The sequence below is a fragment of the Oryza sativa genome, chromosome 3, assembly GCF_034140825.1.
Source record: "Oryza sativa Japonica Group chromosome 3, ASM3414082v1".
NCBI lineage: Eukaryota > Viridiplantae > Streptophyta > Magnoliopsida > Poales > Poaceae > Oryza > Oryza sativa.
Genome location: NC_089037.1, coordinates 2,481,997 through 2,501,538, shown reverse-complemented (window position 1 = coordinate 2,501,538; position 19,542 = coordinate 2,481,997). Strand labels below are relative to the sequence as shown.

General features: G+C 50.0%; 1 protein-coding gene and 1 long non-coding RNA gene across 2 annotated transcripts; both read right to left on the bottom strand.

Moving 5' to 3' along the window:
• Positions 1-1,425: 1,425 nt before the first annotated feature.
• Positions 1,426-3,090, bottom strand: LOC136355775 (uncharacterized). Its single transcript, XR_010740144.1, has 3 exons — positions 2,931-3,090; positions 2,406-2,467; positions 1,426-1,881 (listed from the first exon to the last, which is right to left on the bottom strand). It is a non-coding gene; the product is annotated as an uncharacterized lncRNA (long non-coding RNA).
• Positions 3,091-3,208: 118 nt separating this feature from the next.
• LOC4331598 (xyloglucan galactosyltransferase KATAMARI1 homolog) lies at positions 3,209-5,789 on the bottom strand. The gene has a single exon (NM_001417193.1). The coding sequence runs from the start codon at positions 5,446-5,448 to the stop codon at positions 3,634-3,636; it is 1,815 nt and encodes a 604-aa protein (NP_001404122.1). The 5' UTR covers positions 5,449-5,789; the 3' UTR covers positions 3,209-3,633.
• Between the last annotated feature and the right edge of the window lie 13,753 nt (positions 5,790-19,542).

The window sequence follows — 19,542 nt, the reverse complement described above, 5'->3', positions numbered from 1 at the left end:
GGCAAGTAGCATTGTCTTCCTCAGCGAGTCGTCTTCTTCCCGTCTCGCCCCGTTCGTCATCCTTGTCGCGCGCCCTCCCATCCTTCTCCCCATCCCCAACACCGATGCCATTGCTTGGCTCTCCTCCACCGTCCAGATACTCCACAGCAGCTCGTCCATGTTCATGGACCCAAAATCCTTCCTTAGCCTGTCTCCCATCCCTCCCAGTGTACTCTAGAACTTGTCGAACATTAACGACTATATCAACCCCTGCCTTGCCAGCGGCGCCGTACCCGCACCCGCACCCGCCATCGCTTCCCTCATCTCCGAACCCCTGCCATTCTTTATATTCATCCCTGATCCCTCCAATTCCTCCTCCCACTCACCGCAACAACTATAGCAACCACAATACCCAAGAGGGGGGAAATTTTCGCGTGTGGCTATACAGGTTGCTTGTGGGGGCGGAGACGACAAAGGGGGCGGCACGTGCACGGGGGCAATTGATGCATGGGACGACCGAATTGGAAGGCAAATGAAGTGACACCTCCTGCCCCCTACTCGGTCACAACTTTCGATCCGCGTTTCACTGTGGTTGTAGCTGCGGCTGGTGATTGTGATGGATCGGAGCTTGGCTTGGGTACGGGACGCAGCAGGGAATGCGTGATGCGAGCAAGAGAGAGACAATGCAGTTGCCCCGACGTTGCCAACTTCTGGGCGGTGGACTTCCAATGACCCAACCGTGGCCACGTCCTGACGACGGTGCTGGCGACATGCCATTCCCGGTGCGTGTGGGAGAGGTAGAGGACAGCTAACATGTGGGGCAAACGTGAGTCCCGCTCACCACATCAACCAAAACCAACCACTATACTACTGAGAAACCAAAGTTAACACGGTATCATAAGTTAAAGGATGTGCTATACCTGATATTTCGATTTAGGGACGAATTTTAGACTCAAAAGATATATCGAGGAATTTTCTACTGAACTTAGGAAGAATAGCTCATGAATCAGGGTGTGTTTAGTTCATGCCAAAATTGAAGGTTTGGTTGAAATTAGAACGATGTGACGGAAAAGTTAAAAGTTTGTGTGTGTAGGAAAGTTTTGATGTGATGGAAAAATTAGAAGTTTGAAGAAAAAATTTGGAACTAAACTCGGCCTCAGACAATCCTATTGGGCTCGTATTGGCCAAAAATCGGCAGATGATATATCCAGTTCTTTGGTAGGCCGAACTTTGAGAGGCGGAAACGAGGTCAAGGCTCCCGAGCCCCGATGGGAATTGGGCTCCTTGTTTCCTTCTCCACTTGTAAGCGCGATACGGGCTTCAAACGAAGTCGACATCTGACAACCAGGAAGCAACTATAGTAGCAAGTGCTCTGAAAACGGTTGATTTGTGCAGATACGGATTACAACAGCATAATAAGGTTAAACAGATGCAAACTACAGTTGTTGCGACTATTTTTCATATGCAAGGCATGTATTTACTCTCTAGCCCGACAATTATGGTAAAGTTAGTCTAGTTTAATATTAGCTTATATACACAGCTACTCCATACAAGAAGATCAGCTTTTGAGGATGAATGCTTTAAGCATAAACTCGTAGTAGGAACAAAACTTGGAAAGCAACAAGCAAATGATTAAAACAAGAGATTCGACTAAAAAGCATCGCCGTCCAATATAATAACCCTCTGTACGCTTGGATATAACACCACCGATTGGATCCCATGCTTGGATATAACACCATCTCTTACTTGCAGGGCCCCAAATCCGAGCCCCAAAGGTCGGAACAATGCCGTGCTTTTTCATGCCAAGTTCATCAGCAACGTGGGAACGTGCAGGACATGATTGCTTTTGGCTTACAAGCGATGAACGTGGCCTTGCCTTTCTGACTTGCGAGCTTTGATGAACTAATGACCGGCTGTTAGTCAACAATAATATCCTAATTTCTTCTCAAAAGAGATGAACACCAGATTTTTATACCTATACTAGATTGCAGCAATTATTATGGATGGTTGTACTATGAATGTAGATTCTTGTGATAGATACCATGAGCTTCAATAAGAGGGCAACTTAAGACAGCCATAGTGCAGAAAACAAAAGTAAATGTCACTCTGAACCGTACCAGTTACTAATTGGTACTACGTGATAATGTTCCCATAGTCTCATTTATATCAGAAAGGACCACAAAGGAGAGAAATAGTCAGATGGACCGACACATCAAGAACCAGACAAACTCTCCAGATTCTATAATATAATCATGAGTAAATTTCAGAAAACTACAACTATAGTGATAAAATTATTAGTTTGCTAATCATATATTGTCAGAAGTCAATTCCTAAAAGAAAATTTCAGTTGCACCACTACATGCCTTGCTAATATAGATAGCTAATATGTATTGCATTTCAAAGCTAGCAGGGTTGCGAGAATATACCTGAATTAGAACTGTAATTTCTTCTACTTCATTCTTCAGAGAGCCCTGATGTGTTCATCAACCTATACCACAAGCATAGAGAAGAGGTAAGCACATCCTCATTCCAACGCTGCCATAAATGGACTAACAGAATAAATATTTTTTTTGTTAAATCAATTCACTACTACACTTCCATGATGACACCAATAATCTCTAAATTCCCAACCAGATAAATCTGAATATGAAGTAACAGATATTAGACCAAAAGTTGATCCCACATGGCCAGATCTGAGTTTCTTGCAAGATACAAACAATCTATCTGGCAGGATACATTGGCACATAGCCATGAACAGGAACTGAGGAAGTCATTGACAAATGATGGAAGAACCCTCGATCTTATCAGTGCTAGATAAAGCTTAGAAGCAATTACTCCCTCTGTTCCGTAACAACTAAAAAACACCTTACAATATGGAAAAGAGGGAGTAGTAATAATCAATAATAAGACCATTCAAAAACTATCACTGTTTGATAGACAATAGCATCTACCTTATTTAGCTCATCATTGGCAAGCAAGTTCAGTTGGAGGTAACTAACAATGGAGTTTGTTATTTATGTATAGTCAACTATATAGCCTGTTAAAGCTATTGGAATAGGACAACTTTAGGCTTCCACAATCATTTAACTGGAGCGGCCCAGCCCTACACAACTGAACAAACAGAAATAAATGTCCTGTTGCCATTAGGTTACAATAGAGTAGAGCTATCTCAAATCTGCAAGGATGCATCCTTCTGAAGCATGATGTGCGATCACAAAAGTTATATCTTGCTTGAAAAAAGTCATATCTACAAAAATCTCTTTGATTGCTTACTAATTGTGAGTATAAAAAGGTAGTATACACAAATTCTAAACCATACACATACAGATCAAAGCAAACAAAACAGAAACAACAGCAAAATTGATATACCTATAAATCCCGTAAGGACTTACAAAGGATTATTGAGCAAAGCAAAACAAAAATAGAGTGTGAAATGGTATTTATAAGGGCAACTCGAAGGCCGTGCATTTTTTTCCCCAAGCATCTTTTCTACCACCACTTACACCTGTAGGGGCTAGATCATCAAGAACATACATGATCATCAGAGCTACTGCGTTGGAGGATCTTTGACATATGGGCAAGGTATTTGCAAGGAGCTTCTCTAGAGAGGATATCTAGTTCCTTTCCTCGATCACATATCTAACTACCTGTATTTTAGTTCTGACCTCTTTGTTCGTTTTTCCAGGAGTTCTTGGCAGCATTAGTAGATGGATTAGTAGAATCTCCACCCTTGTCCTTGGGCTTAGAGAAGAACGGGTCCCATTCATGAGGCCCAATTGTCCTCTGCCCTTCTTCCAACAGATCATACTTCCAGCTATTCTCTTCAACAAAATCTTTATCTTCATGATCTTCGATGATATCTCTTCTCAACTGTGTCACCTTGTTAATTATTGCCTCTACAGAAACATCGAATGCATCCTTCAGGGTCTCCAGCTTTGACCTTGGATCAGCATATATCACCCTTGGGATGAGACTAATGACCTCTTCCCTCATCTTCTTGACCATATCTGGATGGATACTTTTAAGCCTGTCCTCAATGCTGACATTTCCCTTACGGACGCCATCTTCAGGGATGAAGACAGAGTACCGTGTATAGTTCTTCGGAAGATGCCACGTATATTGGACATACGCTGAACCAGGATGAAAGAAAACAGGAATGCAACCAGCCAGCATCGAGTCGAAGGCAGATCTTCTCGTATACGAATCACCTTGGGGCTGCAAGCAGAACAAAGAGTTCTGGAACATATTCATGATTGCGCTAGGGGAATGGCACTTGCTCTCCCCAAGATCACACTCCAGCAATTTACAGACACTTGATGTCCTGCATTGATCAATAAGCTGACTTCTGATAGACTTGGGATCATCAGGACGAGGAGCCCCAGCAAACGAGAACAACCATGGTCGTTCCAGGCTCCTCATTCTATCCTGCCAAAGCAAAACATCAGCATCCTTGGCAGGGTGGAAGTAAGTAGGATATGGTATCGCAAAATCATTGGCATTCCATGGGCTTGACTCCACCACCAACATCGACATATTCTTCGCAGCCGGCATGAAAAGCAGCTTGTTGCCCCAATCCGACTCTTCGTCCGTCAAGCGCCTGAAATCCCACGCAATCCTGCCGCCAACTAAGAAATGGTCACGCCCGCCCATCACATTCCATTCAGGCCTCTTCCTCAGCCAATCTATCAAATCCAGCGACGCGGCATCCCTCGTCGAAATGTTGTGCCCCCAAAGATACCTCGCCACATCAAACCCGGCGTAGAACGGCACAAACACCGCGGCAGCGATGGACGAGTCCTTGGTCAGGCACTCGTACTGCTTCATCCGGTTCCTGAAGATGACATCCACCATAAACTGGTTCGTCGCGTACCAGCCGGTGTTGGAGAACACCCCTTCCTCGTTGCCCAACGGCGGACCAAGCCCTTCGTTGCTCATGAACTTGCACATATTGGTCCAGAGGCTGAGCCTCTCGCACTCCCGGAGCATGTCGTCGTTGAACCGCGGCGGCAGCTCGTGCACGTAGATGTACCGGCCGCCGCACGGGTCGCTCTTGTTCTCCGCGGTCTTGAGCGCTCGCTGGAACGCGTAATCCCTGGGCGCCGCCTCCTGGTGGGCGACGGCCGTGGGCTTCTCCTCATCTTCCACTTTGGCGACAGTAGCGGTGGTAGGTGGCGGCTCCGAGACGAGGGCAGGCGGAGGGAGGGGAACCGCGGGATCGGAGACGCGCTCGGGTTCGGGGAGCGGAAGTTCTGCGCGGGCAATGCTCGCCGCGGCGCCGGCGGCGGTGTCCGCCCCCGCGGAGCCAGGCTCGTTGGCGATGACGAAGAAGTGGAAGTAGAAGATGAGGACCCAGAACATGGCGCAGAGCGTGGCGAGGAAGCAGAGGCGCGACTGCGGCGGCTTCCCGCCCACCTTCTCCATGTCGTCCTGGTGAGTCGGCAGCACCGGCCGCCGCCTCATAGCAGACATCCGCCGCGTCCGCGCCCGCGCCGACCCCGCAGCCGCCGAGCCGACGCCCAACTCACAGGCCAGGGCTCGAATCCCGCCGCATCAACACACCACCCCAAAACCCGGCGCGGGAATGGAGCGCCGACTCCGGGCACGGCGCGGGGAAACCGGATCGGTGGATCGCGCGGAAAGCCGCGGAAGATGGAGAGGGGAACGAGACGAGACGAGACGATGGGGGTTTTAGAGGCGATATCTGTTTCCTTGTTCGATTCGGGAGGAGGGTTGCTTGTTTTGAATGCGGGTTTGGGGATGGATGTTGTAAGCGGCGAGGGGGGAAGAGGAGGAATAATGAGGAGGAAACTGAAGAGGAAACCAGGTGGTGTGGAGGGAGATGGAGACGTGGCGACCGACGCGGCCGTCGTGCGACGGTGGGGGCAGTGGCGTGGGCAGGGCGCCCGTCCATAGGCGCGGTCGCATGGGGAGCCGGGACGTGGCGGTGGGAAGGTGAGCTTCCGTTTTTGTTTTTTACCATATGATTGTGGTTCATCTGTTTCCATGTGCTGTTTTATACGCCGTCATACTACCAGCACATGCGGGGGGTGAATTGTTGATGCTTTGATACAACCATTTGGCAGTGGGTCGTTTTTTTTTTCTTTTACTTCCTGTCTCACCGGGAGAAAAACTGCTAGTAGCTCGGTTCTCTGTAGTAACCATTGGCCATTGTTTTTTTTTTTTACATTTGTAAAACGTATCAGACATGTGACGTAAAAGTAGTTCCGTGACAAAAATATGACTCAACATTTTTATATGTAATAATTGTAGAAACAATTGTATATTTGCTATTAGGGCATGTTGTAATTGTCAATTTACCACCGAAAACCAGCTAACTGTCACGGTGTCCTTGGATTGGAGAATGTATCTTTAAATTTTGAAATTAGGAAAAGTAAAAATTGTTGAAAGTTCCGTGGCATTCTATTACGACATAAATACCCCTCATCTCAAACTGAGGTAGGAGCATATTTTTTACTCCCTTCGTCCCACAATAGTCGTCATTCTAGATTGTTTAGTATATATTAAGGTTTAATAAAAAAATATAATATCCCTTAATAAATAATATATGATAGGAAGTGGAATGGTTATTGAGGGTAAAATGGGAAAACTTTTGAATAGAAAGTGATTAATGGGACAACTAGTACTCCATAATGACAAGTATTTTGGGATAAAATTTGAATTCTAAAGAATCAAGTATTCTAGGACGAAGGTAGTAGCAATGTGCGTTTATAATTCATAGTGCCTAACAAAGTCAATTCACAATAAATTAATGGTGTTGGTGTCATCTAACACAACAGAATGGCATTATATCATCTTCATGCTAAACTAGTGGGATTATATAGCAATTAGCAAAAAAAAAGTGGCAGAATGTAAAATAGGTGAAACCTAATACATATATGCGTTTAACCCAAAGATATAAAAAATAGTTTATCTTTTACTTTTCATCATAATAAATAGACTTCGAGCATAGTTTAAGAGTTAAAATTAGACTACTTAAATTGCAGCCTGTATTCTTTGTAACCAAATTCATCGAGACCTGTTTGGAACACAATCTCTGGTTCATTAATTTTACTTTCTAAACAGGACTTCGATGTAATGGTAACAAAACTCTCTAATGGAAATTCTCAAACATGCAGTTAGTTGAAATTACTCGAATCCTACCGGCTGTTAGTTGACTAAACAATATGGAAATCTAAGCACCGGTGTGCTCTCGTCTGTTAAATCATTGCACATCGATTTCGACTTCGACTCGGTCACAGAAAAATTCAGTTACTAGAAGATGACGCTTTGTTAGGTGGCTTCGTTTGTAACCTACCGGAGTTCAATTGGCAGCAACCACAGAAATCAGAAAAATGAATAGGGGGGCAGACGGGGACGCCCCTGCAGCCAAATCGTGATCACTCTCTCGCCGGCGAAATCGTCGGTAGGCGGTCAAAGTGGGGAGACAGGGCAATGTGCGCGCGGTGACGTGCCGGTCGCAGGCACCGGTTGCGCCGGCTGTCCAGCTATTGCGGCAGTTGCCGTCACGCGGTGCCGGATCCACCCCCATGATCCAGAATGAAACACGGGATTTAAAAAAAACTATTTGCACTGGAGTACTATATAGCAGTGTGCTGGTCTGCCGACACCTGCTTTTGTTTACTGTATCTTCCCCTTCTCCAGTTCTCCTTCCCATGGAATCGTTTTTGGTCCTCCATGCAACGCAAAGGGCAAGAATCAAATAAAACAGCACAAGTTGTACCTTGGCATCAGCATGGCGTAACACCGTTATAAAGCCAGCTATGGATTCTAGTACTACTCCTTGGTTGGACCAAAGGCACATGACACAGCAAAAAACACGAAGAGAATATGTAAATTTGATCGAGGATACTAGTAGAAAAAATGTAGGAGGTTGTGTCTGTTGAAGCACACTGCCTACTATTTGCCACACATTATTTACGCACTTTCCGTTGGTCCCCGGCCTGTCCCTCCAGCGATACAGTCGAGCACCATCATTGTAGGAAATGTACCCTGAACTGAACAGGGAGGGAGTGGGTCTCACGAACGTCGTCGGCATGTGCGGTGAGAGTCTCCGGTTACCCAAAACTGCCGGGAGATGACGCCATTTGTCAACTCATTACGCTCCAAATGGGAGATTTAGCATCAAAGAAATTGCCACCGGGTCGAGAGACTTGCCGGCCGGCCGGCCGGCCGAACCAAACTTGGCGGCACGCGACGTTTGTTGGGTCCACGATCACCGGCGTGTTCGTGACTTCGTGTCATCGTGTGTGCCCCATGGGCTCCAGGCAAAGCCTTCAATCAGAAACAGTGCATTTCCCTTTCAGACCATGTTACCATGTCGAGACAGTGACGCACACTGACAAAAACAGCAGATTAGCAATGTGCCTAGGTTTAGTGCTCCTACAGTAGTCTGTTTACTCCCAAATTTCCACTGCGTGTTTTACGGTTTTACCATTGTGACAGTGCCTCGAGATCCGGACTGAAAGATACTCCTGGATGTGGCCTGCGCTCGCTACACGCTTGATTTCTGCGCCTGCTGTGCTGATGATGAGGCTGCAAATCTGCAATGAGACATTCACAGAGGAGAGAGGACAGGTGGGCTGGGTAGGAGGGAGTACCAAACGAAATGTTTAGGGTTATGGCTTATGGAAAAACTGGAGTACTTCATTAACTGAGCTTATCTTATAAATTAGACCGGTATTGACGATTATTTAAAACTGATGACACGATCGTCGACTCTATATTGAGCCAGAAACAGGGAGAATATAGGATCTGATCATCTGAATATACGGTAGTAGTTGTGTACACATTTACAGGAGAGTTTCCAGGTTAGGCCTACTTGGGCCTACATCAACAGAGTTTGGGCTGTTCAGCCCTGATGGTTGCCGTCAGTGGACAGAAGGTTAAGCTGGGTCTTCCATAGGACGAAGTTAAATGGAAAAAGTACACACAAGGTCCCTCAACTTGTTAGCCAAATACAAAATCCTCCCTCAACCGCAAACTGGACATCCGCGTCCCCCAACTTACAAAACCGGTCACAATAGTCCCCTCGGCGGTTTTGACCCCGGTTTTGTCCCATGTAGCGGCTGACTCAGCGTAGGACCCACGTGGGCCCCACATGTTATGGAGACCACGTCATCACAGTCTCTCTTTCTCTATTTCTCTCCTTCCTCTCGCTCTCTGCTCTCGCACAGGCGGCGGCGCGCGCGGCCAAAGGGTGGTGCGGCCGGCGACGGCGGCTCCCGGGTGAAATCATAAGGCACTTGCACCCGCACAACAAAATCGAAAGTGGTTGACACAACGGGGTCTTGGCAAGCTAGCTTGGCAAGCCTAGTTTTTCCCATGCCGGCCACACCCAGAATTGCAGAGAGCCTGATATGATCTGCGCTGATTATCTCAGAGTTTTTTTTTTGAAAGGAAAAATTATCTCAGAGTTTTCAGCTGGTTGCTCGACCAACCACTGCACTATCTGCTTCTTCTCCCTATCTCGGCCAACCAGCTCTGCATGCAACTCCTCCTTCTCAAGGTCAACCAGCTCCCTATCTTGGCTAACCACATGTTCGACCACCGCTGGTAATTGGTCGCGTAAACGTGATACACCTCTCTCTAGCAGGAAAAATAGCCTAGCCTGTTGTTTATACTGATCAGGAGATCTCGCAAACTTCTTGTTGGAGATCTTTTTTCCACTCTCTTCCAGTCTAAGGTGTTCGATATCCGTGATCAAGTCCTCTAGCCTGAAGGTTGTGAACTCCTGGAACAGCCTGTCCCACTCCTCCCTGAAATAATCATTTGTCGCAAACTTGAAGGCGATCTTTGCCTTAGCATTCATGAACAAGGCAGGAATGCGACCATCTTCCTCCAGCCGGCGGTGTTCGATCTCCTCGATCAAATCCTCCAATAGCTCAACCGCAATCCTGAACTTCCAGATTTCCTCATAGCCACAACAGTACGACTTTGGCCAATTAATCAGACGCAGACGGAAGTCTTGAAACCTTCCTCTGGCAGGTTGGAGATAATAAAACATTTGACTGCTGAAACCACCAAATCTGTTCTTGTTCCGCCCCTCCGCCCAGCTAGTGTCCTCACCCAAGTAGGATATGGCTCTGTCCAGCAAAGATATGGCAAGCGTCACCACGGGTTCCCAAGAATACAGATCCAGCTCTTCTTCCATCGCTACCAGATCCAGCCCTTCCCCCTCCTTTCTCGCCATGTCTGCTGAGGATGGGTAGAGAGGAATATCTTGAGGTGCGTGTGTGGGAAAGAGGGTCGGCGGCGTCACCGACGCGGTGGGAAAGAGGGTCGGCGGCGTGACCGACGCGGTGGGGAAGAGGGTCGGCGCGGCCGATGGGGAAGGAGCGGCGGAGAGGAGATCGACCGGCCGGCTTTTCTTGAGGTAGCGCCCGATACGGCCGACGGGGAATTGGAGCCCGGCCTTGACGGAGCGCGTCACCGCCTTCTTCCTCGCCCGCCGGCCTTCCTCCCGCCTGTCGCCTTCTTCACCTTCCCGCCGCCGACGGCATCCATCTCAACTCAAATGGCGCTCTCCCACTATCTCAAATCTCAATTCGATTTGGATGCAGCACGGGAGTGGGGGGAGAGCCGGCCGACCGCACCGGCGGGAGAAGTGGGAGAGGAGGCCGGCGGGAGACGGGGAGATGAGGAGGGCGAGTCGTCGTCATCGCCGCCCAGTCCGCGCCTGCCTGCCTCCGGCAGGAGGTGATGTGCGAGGAGTAGGGGGCAAAGTCGGAGGAGGGCGGCCGCCCACACCCACCAGTCGCCGCGCCCCCGGTGACGTGACTCGCACGGAGCGACCTGGAGCTTGCCCGCCGCCCGCCCATCGCCGCTCTCGCCCGCCGCGCTCCGCCCGCAGCCCGGCGCCGACTCCGCGTGGAGTGGTCCGGAGAACCACGTCTTGAGCTCGCGCAGTCTCTCTTGCCTCGCCCCGCCGAGCTCCGGGCCGGCCACCGCCCTTCACCGCCGGAGTCGCGACCACCGTCACCTGAGATAGAAGAGAGAGACGAGAAAAGAGGGGAAACAGAGATGACATTTCATACTGATACGTGGGGCCCACGTGGGTCCCACGCTGAGTCAGTCGCCACGTGGGACAAAACCGGGGTTAAAACTGCCGAGGGACCAGTTTTATAAGTTGAGGGATGCCGGATATCCGGTTTTGTGGTTGAGAGACGGCTTTGTATCTTGAGGGCCTTGCGTGTACTTTTTCCAAGTTAAATTGGGCTTACCATGTGATTGGAGCCCAGCTATATCTCCCAGTAAAATCCTAGACCAGATGGTTCTAGCTTCTAGAAGCTTCCAGAATATTTTGGCACGACCCGCAATGGCAGTGACCTAGTTCGGTTGAACCTCGTCTTATTTCCTAGTTCCTACATGTTGGGCCGAATGCATGCAGAGAAATGTTAGGCGATTATATATAAGCCCACAAGACCCGCGGAGGCTGGCCGGCGGGGACGTCGATGCGGTGGTGTCCACGTGCTCACAAAGGATGGCCGGTGGTGGAGTAATGAAGCGATAACTGTGGATCGATAGGGGGCAGGCAGTGGGTGAAAACCTAGCCCGACTGTACCGGACGACAACGACGGCACTTCGAGTATCATCTTCCTTCTTGAGGACGTTGTCGAGCCATCCCTTTTTTCTGTTATAGCTGGCGGGTGAAAACCTTGTTGTAGTTCTCCCTAAGACCTCAACGGACGACGGCGGCGGTGCTCATCGTCGTTGATCTCCCTGGAGACGTCTAGGAGGCCCCTTTCCAAAAACTTTCTCTGGTAATTGGAGTAAGCTCTCTCTAAATGCATGTTATCCTCTTACAGTGGCGGCCTAGCTTATGCAAGTTGGCTATGTTGGCGGGCTGTAGGGGGGAGAAGGGATCCATTCTTCTCTCTCACCCTCTCCCCCCTTAATCCCAAAGGTGTAAATAGGGTTGAGCTTGGTGCCCGGTTGTTAGTTTTGGTTTTTGGGCAGTCCCGATGTTGCTATCCTATTGGCCTAGTGGCAGTCGGTCCAACGCTAGCTTTCTACTGGGTTGTGTGTAGGTGTTGTTGGCGCGTGATGATGGTGGTTTTTTCCTTTTTCTTGGCTACTGTCTTAAGGCAATAGTCTTGTATTTTTTTTTCATGTTCTATTCAATGAATCATCACATTGTCTGGTGCTAATCTCTACTATTATAAAAATTGAAGATGTTTTTGACGGTGGCTTGGTAAGTCGTTGTGTCCAAATCCACCTCGCAACACAATCACTGTGTAGCGCCCGTTCCGTCGTGGCGCCTAGCGGGAAAATTTAAATTCTAAAAACCCTAATTGCGAAATTTGTTTCTTTGCTTGTTGTCAGTCTATGTGCCAATCCCTGATCTCGAATCCCCGATCTATCGTCAAATTCAAATCCCGAATCCAAATCCTTCCCAAATCAAATTCCTCTACAAAAGTCTATTTTTCCTCTCTCAGGTTCGATGGGCCGATTTCCTCTCGGCCCATCTCTCTCTCTCTCTCCCTCAGCACTCCCCTCGCTCTGCCCGTGCACCGCGTGCGCGTGCGCACGCGCGTGAGCTGATGCCGAGCCGATCTCTCCCTCTCTCTCTCGTTCTCCCGCTCTCCCTCCCCGCTCCATCCCCGGCAAACTCCCCGCGCGCCGTTACCTCGCGCGCGCGCCCGCGCGGTCGCCGCTCGTCAGCCGCCTGCTGCCCGTGCCTGCGCCGTCCGGCCCCTCACCCTGCCGCGCTGCGCCGCCCGCGCCGCGCCCTGCCCGTGAGCCAGCGCGCGTGCCCTGCCGCGCCTGAGCCCGCGCCTGCCGCCCTGTAGCCGCGCCCTTCCAAACCGCCCCCGCCGTCATCACCGTCGTCACGACCCGGCCCCGCCACCACCGCGCATGCTTCCAAGGGTTGGAGGCAGAGCTCCTCCTCCCACTGCCTCGTCGCCCTCTCCCTCCTTCCTTCTTTTCCCAAAGTGGCAAGAGTCAAGTCTCCTTTCCCTCTTTCTTTTCTTCTTTTTCCCCCCGCCAGCGTCATCCTCCCTGTCGTCGTTTTGGCCGCTAGTCGGAGAGCCAGCTCGCTGGCTTGACCGCCCAATGTCGGTTCCTCCCTCCCAAACCGACATTGCCGCCCTATAAACCCGAGCCCCTCCCCAAACCAATCTTCCCCGTTTTCGCCCTCGCCATTGCCGCGCCCTGCCCTGTTCGCCGTCGTCGCACGTGTCGGAGGAGCCGGCACGAGCGAGGACGCGTGACGTGGACTCCGGGCGCACCCTCTCCTTCCTCTTCCCCGGCCCGAGGCCGGAGCGATCACGCCCCGCACCGTCGGCCATCGTCATTGCGCCCCTTCACCCCGCACGGTAGTGCCTCCTCCCCGTTCTCCCTCCTCGTTCGTCCTCTTCCCCTTAGTTTTCGGTAGAAGCTCGTATAGCCTCCCCGTAGATAGCTGGCGCCGCCCCGACCGCTACCGCCGCTCGCTGTGTACTCGCCGCCATCACCGCCCGTGCTCCGTAGCGCCCGCACGTCGCCGGCCTCTCTTGTAGTGTCTCCGTCTAATCCGATGCTAGAAACGGACTACGGTGGCCGCGTAGATGCTCTAGTCCGGAGGAATCGAACCCTAGTCGCGTCGTTGCCGTTTCCCTCTTTTCTCGCCGCCGGTTGCCGCCGCCGCAATCCGCCGCCGTCGAACTCCCTCCGGCGAATCCGAGCCATTGGCTCGTCTCCCCTCGTCTCGTGCAACCACCCGGTGTGCTCGCTTTTGCCTGTATCGTCGTGGTTCGTCCCGCCATTTGCAGCCGCCGTCCGCTGTCCGTTCCGGCCGTCGCCTTCTTCAACCTCCCGCCGGCCCACGTGGCAGCCACGTAGGCGCCATGTCGGCGCTAGCTCAGCCAAGACTGGGTCAAGCCGACCCCGGTCCGCCGCTCCCCTCTGCCCCGCTCGCGCGCGCGGTCCACCATGAGCCGTGAGGCTGCGCGTGGGCCCGCCGCATCCGCACCCACCGCGAGCCGCGCGCGTGCATCGTGCCCCGCTCCAAACCCTAGCGTCGCGTCACGTGCTCCTCGCTCACGGTGAGCCGAGCCGCCGACAAGCGGGTCCCACTCGGGACCACGCGAGATGGATCCGGCCCACCTGCTCCCTCTCTCCTCCCCTCCCGCGCGTGCCTTGGGCCGCCTTCTCGGGCCGGCCGGCCCATTAAGCTCGGCCGAGCCACCCCTTTCTCTCAGGCCGCGCCCTAGCCGTCCGAGGGAAGTCTGTTTCCCCTCCCTCTTTCTTTTCTTTTCAAAAGGGTTTAATTAAATCCTTTTTCCTTTAGACCAAAAATCCAATAATCTTAGAAATTCAATATCTTCTCAACCGTATGTCCGTTTGACTCCGTTCAACTCCCAAAATTCCTCAAATCTCGAGATCTATTTAATAGCACGTTTAGAGGTCAATAATTGGGCTTTATTTTCGCCGTTTGTTGAGTTGTCCCGTTTCGCGTGTAGTTTCGGAGCCTGAAGACCCGCAGTGCGAGGATTTCGAGGATCTAGCTCAAGATCTCGAGCAAGGCAAGTCACCTTTGATCATCTTACACCTATAATTTAAATCTAAGTATTTCTTTTCCGCAAATATTGCATGAATAGGATTAACACGAGTAATTCGGCCGCGGCTTGTGAGATAGCCTGCTGGTCCCAATCCCAATTGCTGCAATTACCCTCCTTGAATTATTGAACACTTAGACCTCCTTTGTCGACTGTTGTGCTTCGATGCACGGGCCTTCGGGCTCGAGCATTGGAACACTTCCCTTCAAATTTAAAATATCCAACGATGGGTAAAACTTGGGGTTTTACAAAAGATTTGGAAAACCCGACACCTGGGTCGGTGCTTGCGAACTAAATGAATTTCCAAAACCACAAACCAGAGGACGTACCGGGAGTACGGTTTCCCGCTCTTACACTTAAGGACTGTTTCCTTGGAATTTCATCCGAACATAAGACAAGTGCGACCACATAGGTGTAATGGGACGCCCCTGGCTGAGTAATTAGCTAATCGGGGGAGCCATGATGCCAAGAGACATGTGGATTCAACGGGGTGGTGCTGGGGAGAACCCCCGGGTTTCCTGGCACAGTATGGTCTGGGAACTAACCTGGTGTTGGTCTGGGACCCCTCTCGTTGGCATATGGTGAACCTGTGTCGGCTTTCGAAATGCGCCTTGTCATGAAAGCCTCAAAGTCTCCAGACGTGGCCATTCTGCACGGGCTGGGTGATCCGGGTTAGTAATGTCGTGTGGGTAAAGTGTACCCCCTCTGTAGAGGTTATTAAACTATTCGAACAGCCGTGCCCACGGTCATGGGCGGATGTGAGGTGATTCCTAGCGTAGTTTTGTTTGACTACTGCTTGTGAAATTACTATTGTGGAATGGGTTCGATGTTTGGAAAATCTGCGGCTGATGGGATCAGCCAGGCCCGGGTGGCCGTTTGAAAGCCGTTGGCCGGGTGCCAACTTTGAATCAATTCAAAGATTGATACATTGCACATACTCCGACCGGACGAGATGCACTGTCTAATCCGTGTCGTTTGAGAAGCACTCACTTAGTTGTTTCAAAAAGGAGTTTAAATAAAACCAATTGCAAAAACAACAGCCTTTCCTTTGAAGTCTACATTAAACACTTAATTCCCATGGCTTGCTGAGTACTCCTGTACTCACCCTTGCTCTATATAAATAATCCCCCCTAGTTGTGGAAGAAGATGATGTGGATCCTGCTGATGAGGAGTTCTTCCAGGAGCAAGTCAGCTACGATGAGTTTTAGGGTTTCGACCTAGTTCCCAAGTCGCGCCTGTGATGAATGGTCCAAGTCTTGGCTTCCGCTTTCCCTTTTGTAATGCAGTTGTGAGCTCGGGAACTATCCGCAGCCCAACATGACTGTACTCCTACTCTGTAATAAAGAGACCTCTGTTGCCGTGATATTATGTCTTCTTGTGATACCGACACTGTTTCCTGGGACTGTTATCGATTAACAGGTTAATTTGGAGCGTCACGGGCTAGCTCCGTTCGGGGCTAGTTCGGGGCGTGACACACTGTCAATTTAACTATTTATTTGTCCCACTGTGTATGAGCTTTAAACATTGGATTTTCCAAAATTTGCTTGTTCGGATCAGTGCCTTCGGCCGATTGTGTTTCGTCCAGTGCATTGTCACGAACCAACCACCATCGCGAAGTTGTCATCTTGCCGATGCGATCTGTTCGGCAACACGGTTTGGAACCTGCTGTCGCGCACCTATATCAACACCAACCAGCAGCAGTCAGTTGTGTCGCCGTGCACCGAGGCAAGCAGCAAGACATACCATTGTTGATTTGTTGATTTTTCTCTACACGCACACTGTATCGAGAAGAATTCCTACTGTGTTTATCAGAAACTCAATCCAATACGATCTGCTGTTTATACGTGTTTCAAAAAGATTTTAAAAAAATCATGATATTAAAGCCGAGATCTATTACTACCCACATATCGAAAATCCACGCGTGCAGCAAGACGATCAAGAACAGCAACCGATCGATCACGGTTGCCAAGAGAAATACGAAAACCTAATCAGAGAAATATTCAATCAAGCTACTATGCACATGTATCTTTATCTTATCTCTACTATTTATATAAAAATTAAAATTGAAGATTTTTTGCCGGTACTGTCGTATAATGATACGACATCCGTGTATGAGTCGGTTTTTAAGTTTGTTTGCTTTTGAAAATATAGATCCGTATTTGAGTCGGGATTTTAAGTTCGTTCGCTTTTGGAAATATGGATGGAGTCGTATAAGAAATCTCTTTAAAAAAACTCGCATGCTAACTTGAGATGATCAGACTCCTAATTGCAACTCATGATTTTTTAGAAAAATATATATCCAAACGAATTCTCAGATCATGATTTTCTAGAAAAATATATATACAAGCGAATTCTCACAGTAAATTTCATATTAACTAAACCGTATAACGATAATAAGATTAAAATAGCCTTCACCCGTTGCAACGCACGGGCATTTTTTTAAGTTCGTCATAAAAGAAAAACCCACAAAGGAACATTAGATAAATGGGCCACAATCCGTGGAGTTCTAGATCTTCTTTCAGGTTTCAGCCCATCATGGCCCATAGTTTGTTGTTTCGGCCTCTTCTTTTAGAAAAGGAATAAGTACACTTAGTGACCCTCAAAAGCGATCAAAATCTAATCCATAACCCTAAACCACAAGACCGGATATCTCGACACCCAAACTCTTAAAACCGGTGCAATTTGACTCCCTTGGCGGTTTTGAAGGACGGTTTTGTTGACGTGGCGCCTACGTGGCGGTATTGACCGGGTCTTCTTTACACGTGGCGTTGAGGTGGCATTTAGAGTTTAAAAATATGTGTGGGACCATTTGTCAGTGGCACATAAAAAAAATTGTGGGACCCACGTGTCCCTTCTCTCTGCCCTCCCTCCAGTTCTTCTCCCTCCTCGCCGCTCCCTCTCTCTCTCTTCCTCTCTCCTGCGGCGGGCGGCGAGGGCCGGAGCGGCGGCGGTGGCGGGCGGCGTAGGCATGGGAGTGGCGCGGCGGCATGTCACTGCGAGCAGCGGAGACGCGGGAGTGGCGGCGGCGGCGCCCGGCCTGAGCTCCACCGCCTCTTCGCCGACGGCGACCAGTCGTTCGAGCAAGAAGACGGCGGCGGGGTCGATGACGACGACGTCCTCCACCGTCACCGCCGCCGCTCATGTCGACACGGTCCAAGTCGGGGCCGGTGCCCGCGGCGGGGGACGGCGCAGGGGGCGCCGGTGGCCAACACAACGGAAATAAAAACAGACGAAATTTAGTAGCCTGACCGATGGCGAAGTTCAGTTCGGAGGGGAGTTGGGGTGATCTGTTCGGTTACTCACACCATGCTTATGGTTGCGGTGATTGTGTAGCCGACCATGGTGCCCCACAGGTTGACGTACTGGGAGATTCCGCACATGAACACGGAACACCTCTCTAGGACCTGAAAATATTTTGGCATTGCGTTCAGTTTAACCAACAAGATGGAGATGAGAAAGAAAAAAAAATGGCGTTTGTTGAGGAGGTGAGTACTTACTGAGGTATGATCTGACGGCGTCCATGTAGGTGCGGTCCCTGGTGCCGGTGACGGGGTGCGGCGCGCGGTAGGCGTTGGCGAGCAGGGTGGAGGTGTAGTAGGTGACGCAGGCGAAGCCGGCGAGGGCAAGCGGCCCGGCCACCCAACCCAGCTGCGCCACGCTCCACGCTAGTGCCAGCACGCCGGAGCCAATCACCCAATCTGGACGGTGGAGGACGTCGTCGTCGTCGTCGAACCTGCCGCGTGTGCCTCCCACCGCCGTCCTCCTGCTCAAACGCCTGGTCGTCGTCGGCGAGGAGGCGGTGAAGCTGCCCGCCGTCCAGTGCCTGCCGCCGCCACTCCCGCATCTCCGCCGCTCGCAGTCGCAGGCCGCCGTGCCACGCCCGCGCCTCCGCCGTCTCCGCCCGCCGCCGCTCCGGCCCTCGCCGCCCGCCGCAGGAGAGAGGGAGAGGGAGCGGCGAGGAGGGAGAAGGAACTGGAGGGAGGGGAGAGAGAGAAGGGACACGTGGGTCCCACAATTTTTAATGTGTCACTTACAAATGGGTCCCACATATATTTTTAAATTCTAAATGCCACCTCAACGCCACTTGTAAAGGAGACCCGGTCAATACCGCCACATAGGCGCCACGTCAGCAAAACCGTCCTCCAAATCCGGTTTTGTGGTTTAGGGTTACGGATTAGATTTCAATCACTTTTGATGGTCACTAAGTGAACTTATTCCTTTAGAAAATAAAAAAGTCCGAGAAGAATTAAAGCCCAAAGCTGAATAGAAAAGCTAAAGCCCAACGGCCCACACAACGATTGGAGTGTTACACGACAAGGTCGGAGTTTTATTCTCTTTCACTACGCCTACTCCTCGTAGCGCAATGGCCACAAGCGAGCGGCGGCACATCAAAGATATGCCTAAATGGCTCAAGGCGTGTAGATTGCGGGGCATTTAACTATTTGCCACTTTTAGATTTGGCAATTAACTATTTGCCACCCCTATCTTAATGACACGTGGATCCACACGTGTCTATGACATGTGGGTCTAGTGTCAAATAGTTAATTGCCACATCTAAATATGGCAGATAGTTAAATATCTCGTCGATTGCCGGCCACCACTCGCGAGCTGCCACCATTTCCTTTCCTGGTCTTGGTCGGTTAATCCTTTTATTACCAAATAAATCAAAAGCTATGAAGAAGATTAATTCCATACCTATTCAATTCTCTGGTTCTCTTTAATTAATCCTTTCCTTTTGTATGAAAAGTCTTTTCCCATGCACAGCCTACCCGAGCCCTTGCAATCTTCTTGCCGAATCAAAGAGATCCTAGCGGTCGTAATGTATAACACTAGTTACAAAAGCTACTGTGTATGAAGCACTGGGAAAGTATTTTTCTCCAAAAGGAGGTGTCACTCGTTTCTTATGGTCTAAACGCTTTTTTTTTCAAATGGAAAGAGAAGTTAGTATTTGATATATCAATTTACAAACATGAATATTTAAATTCAACTTACACAAGTACATGAA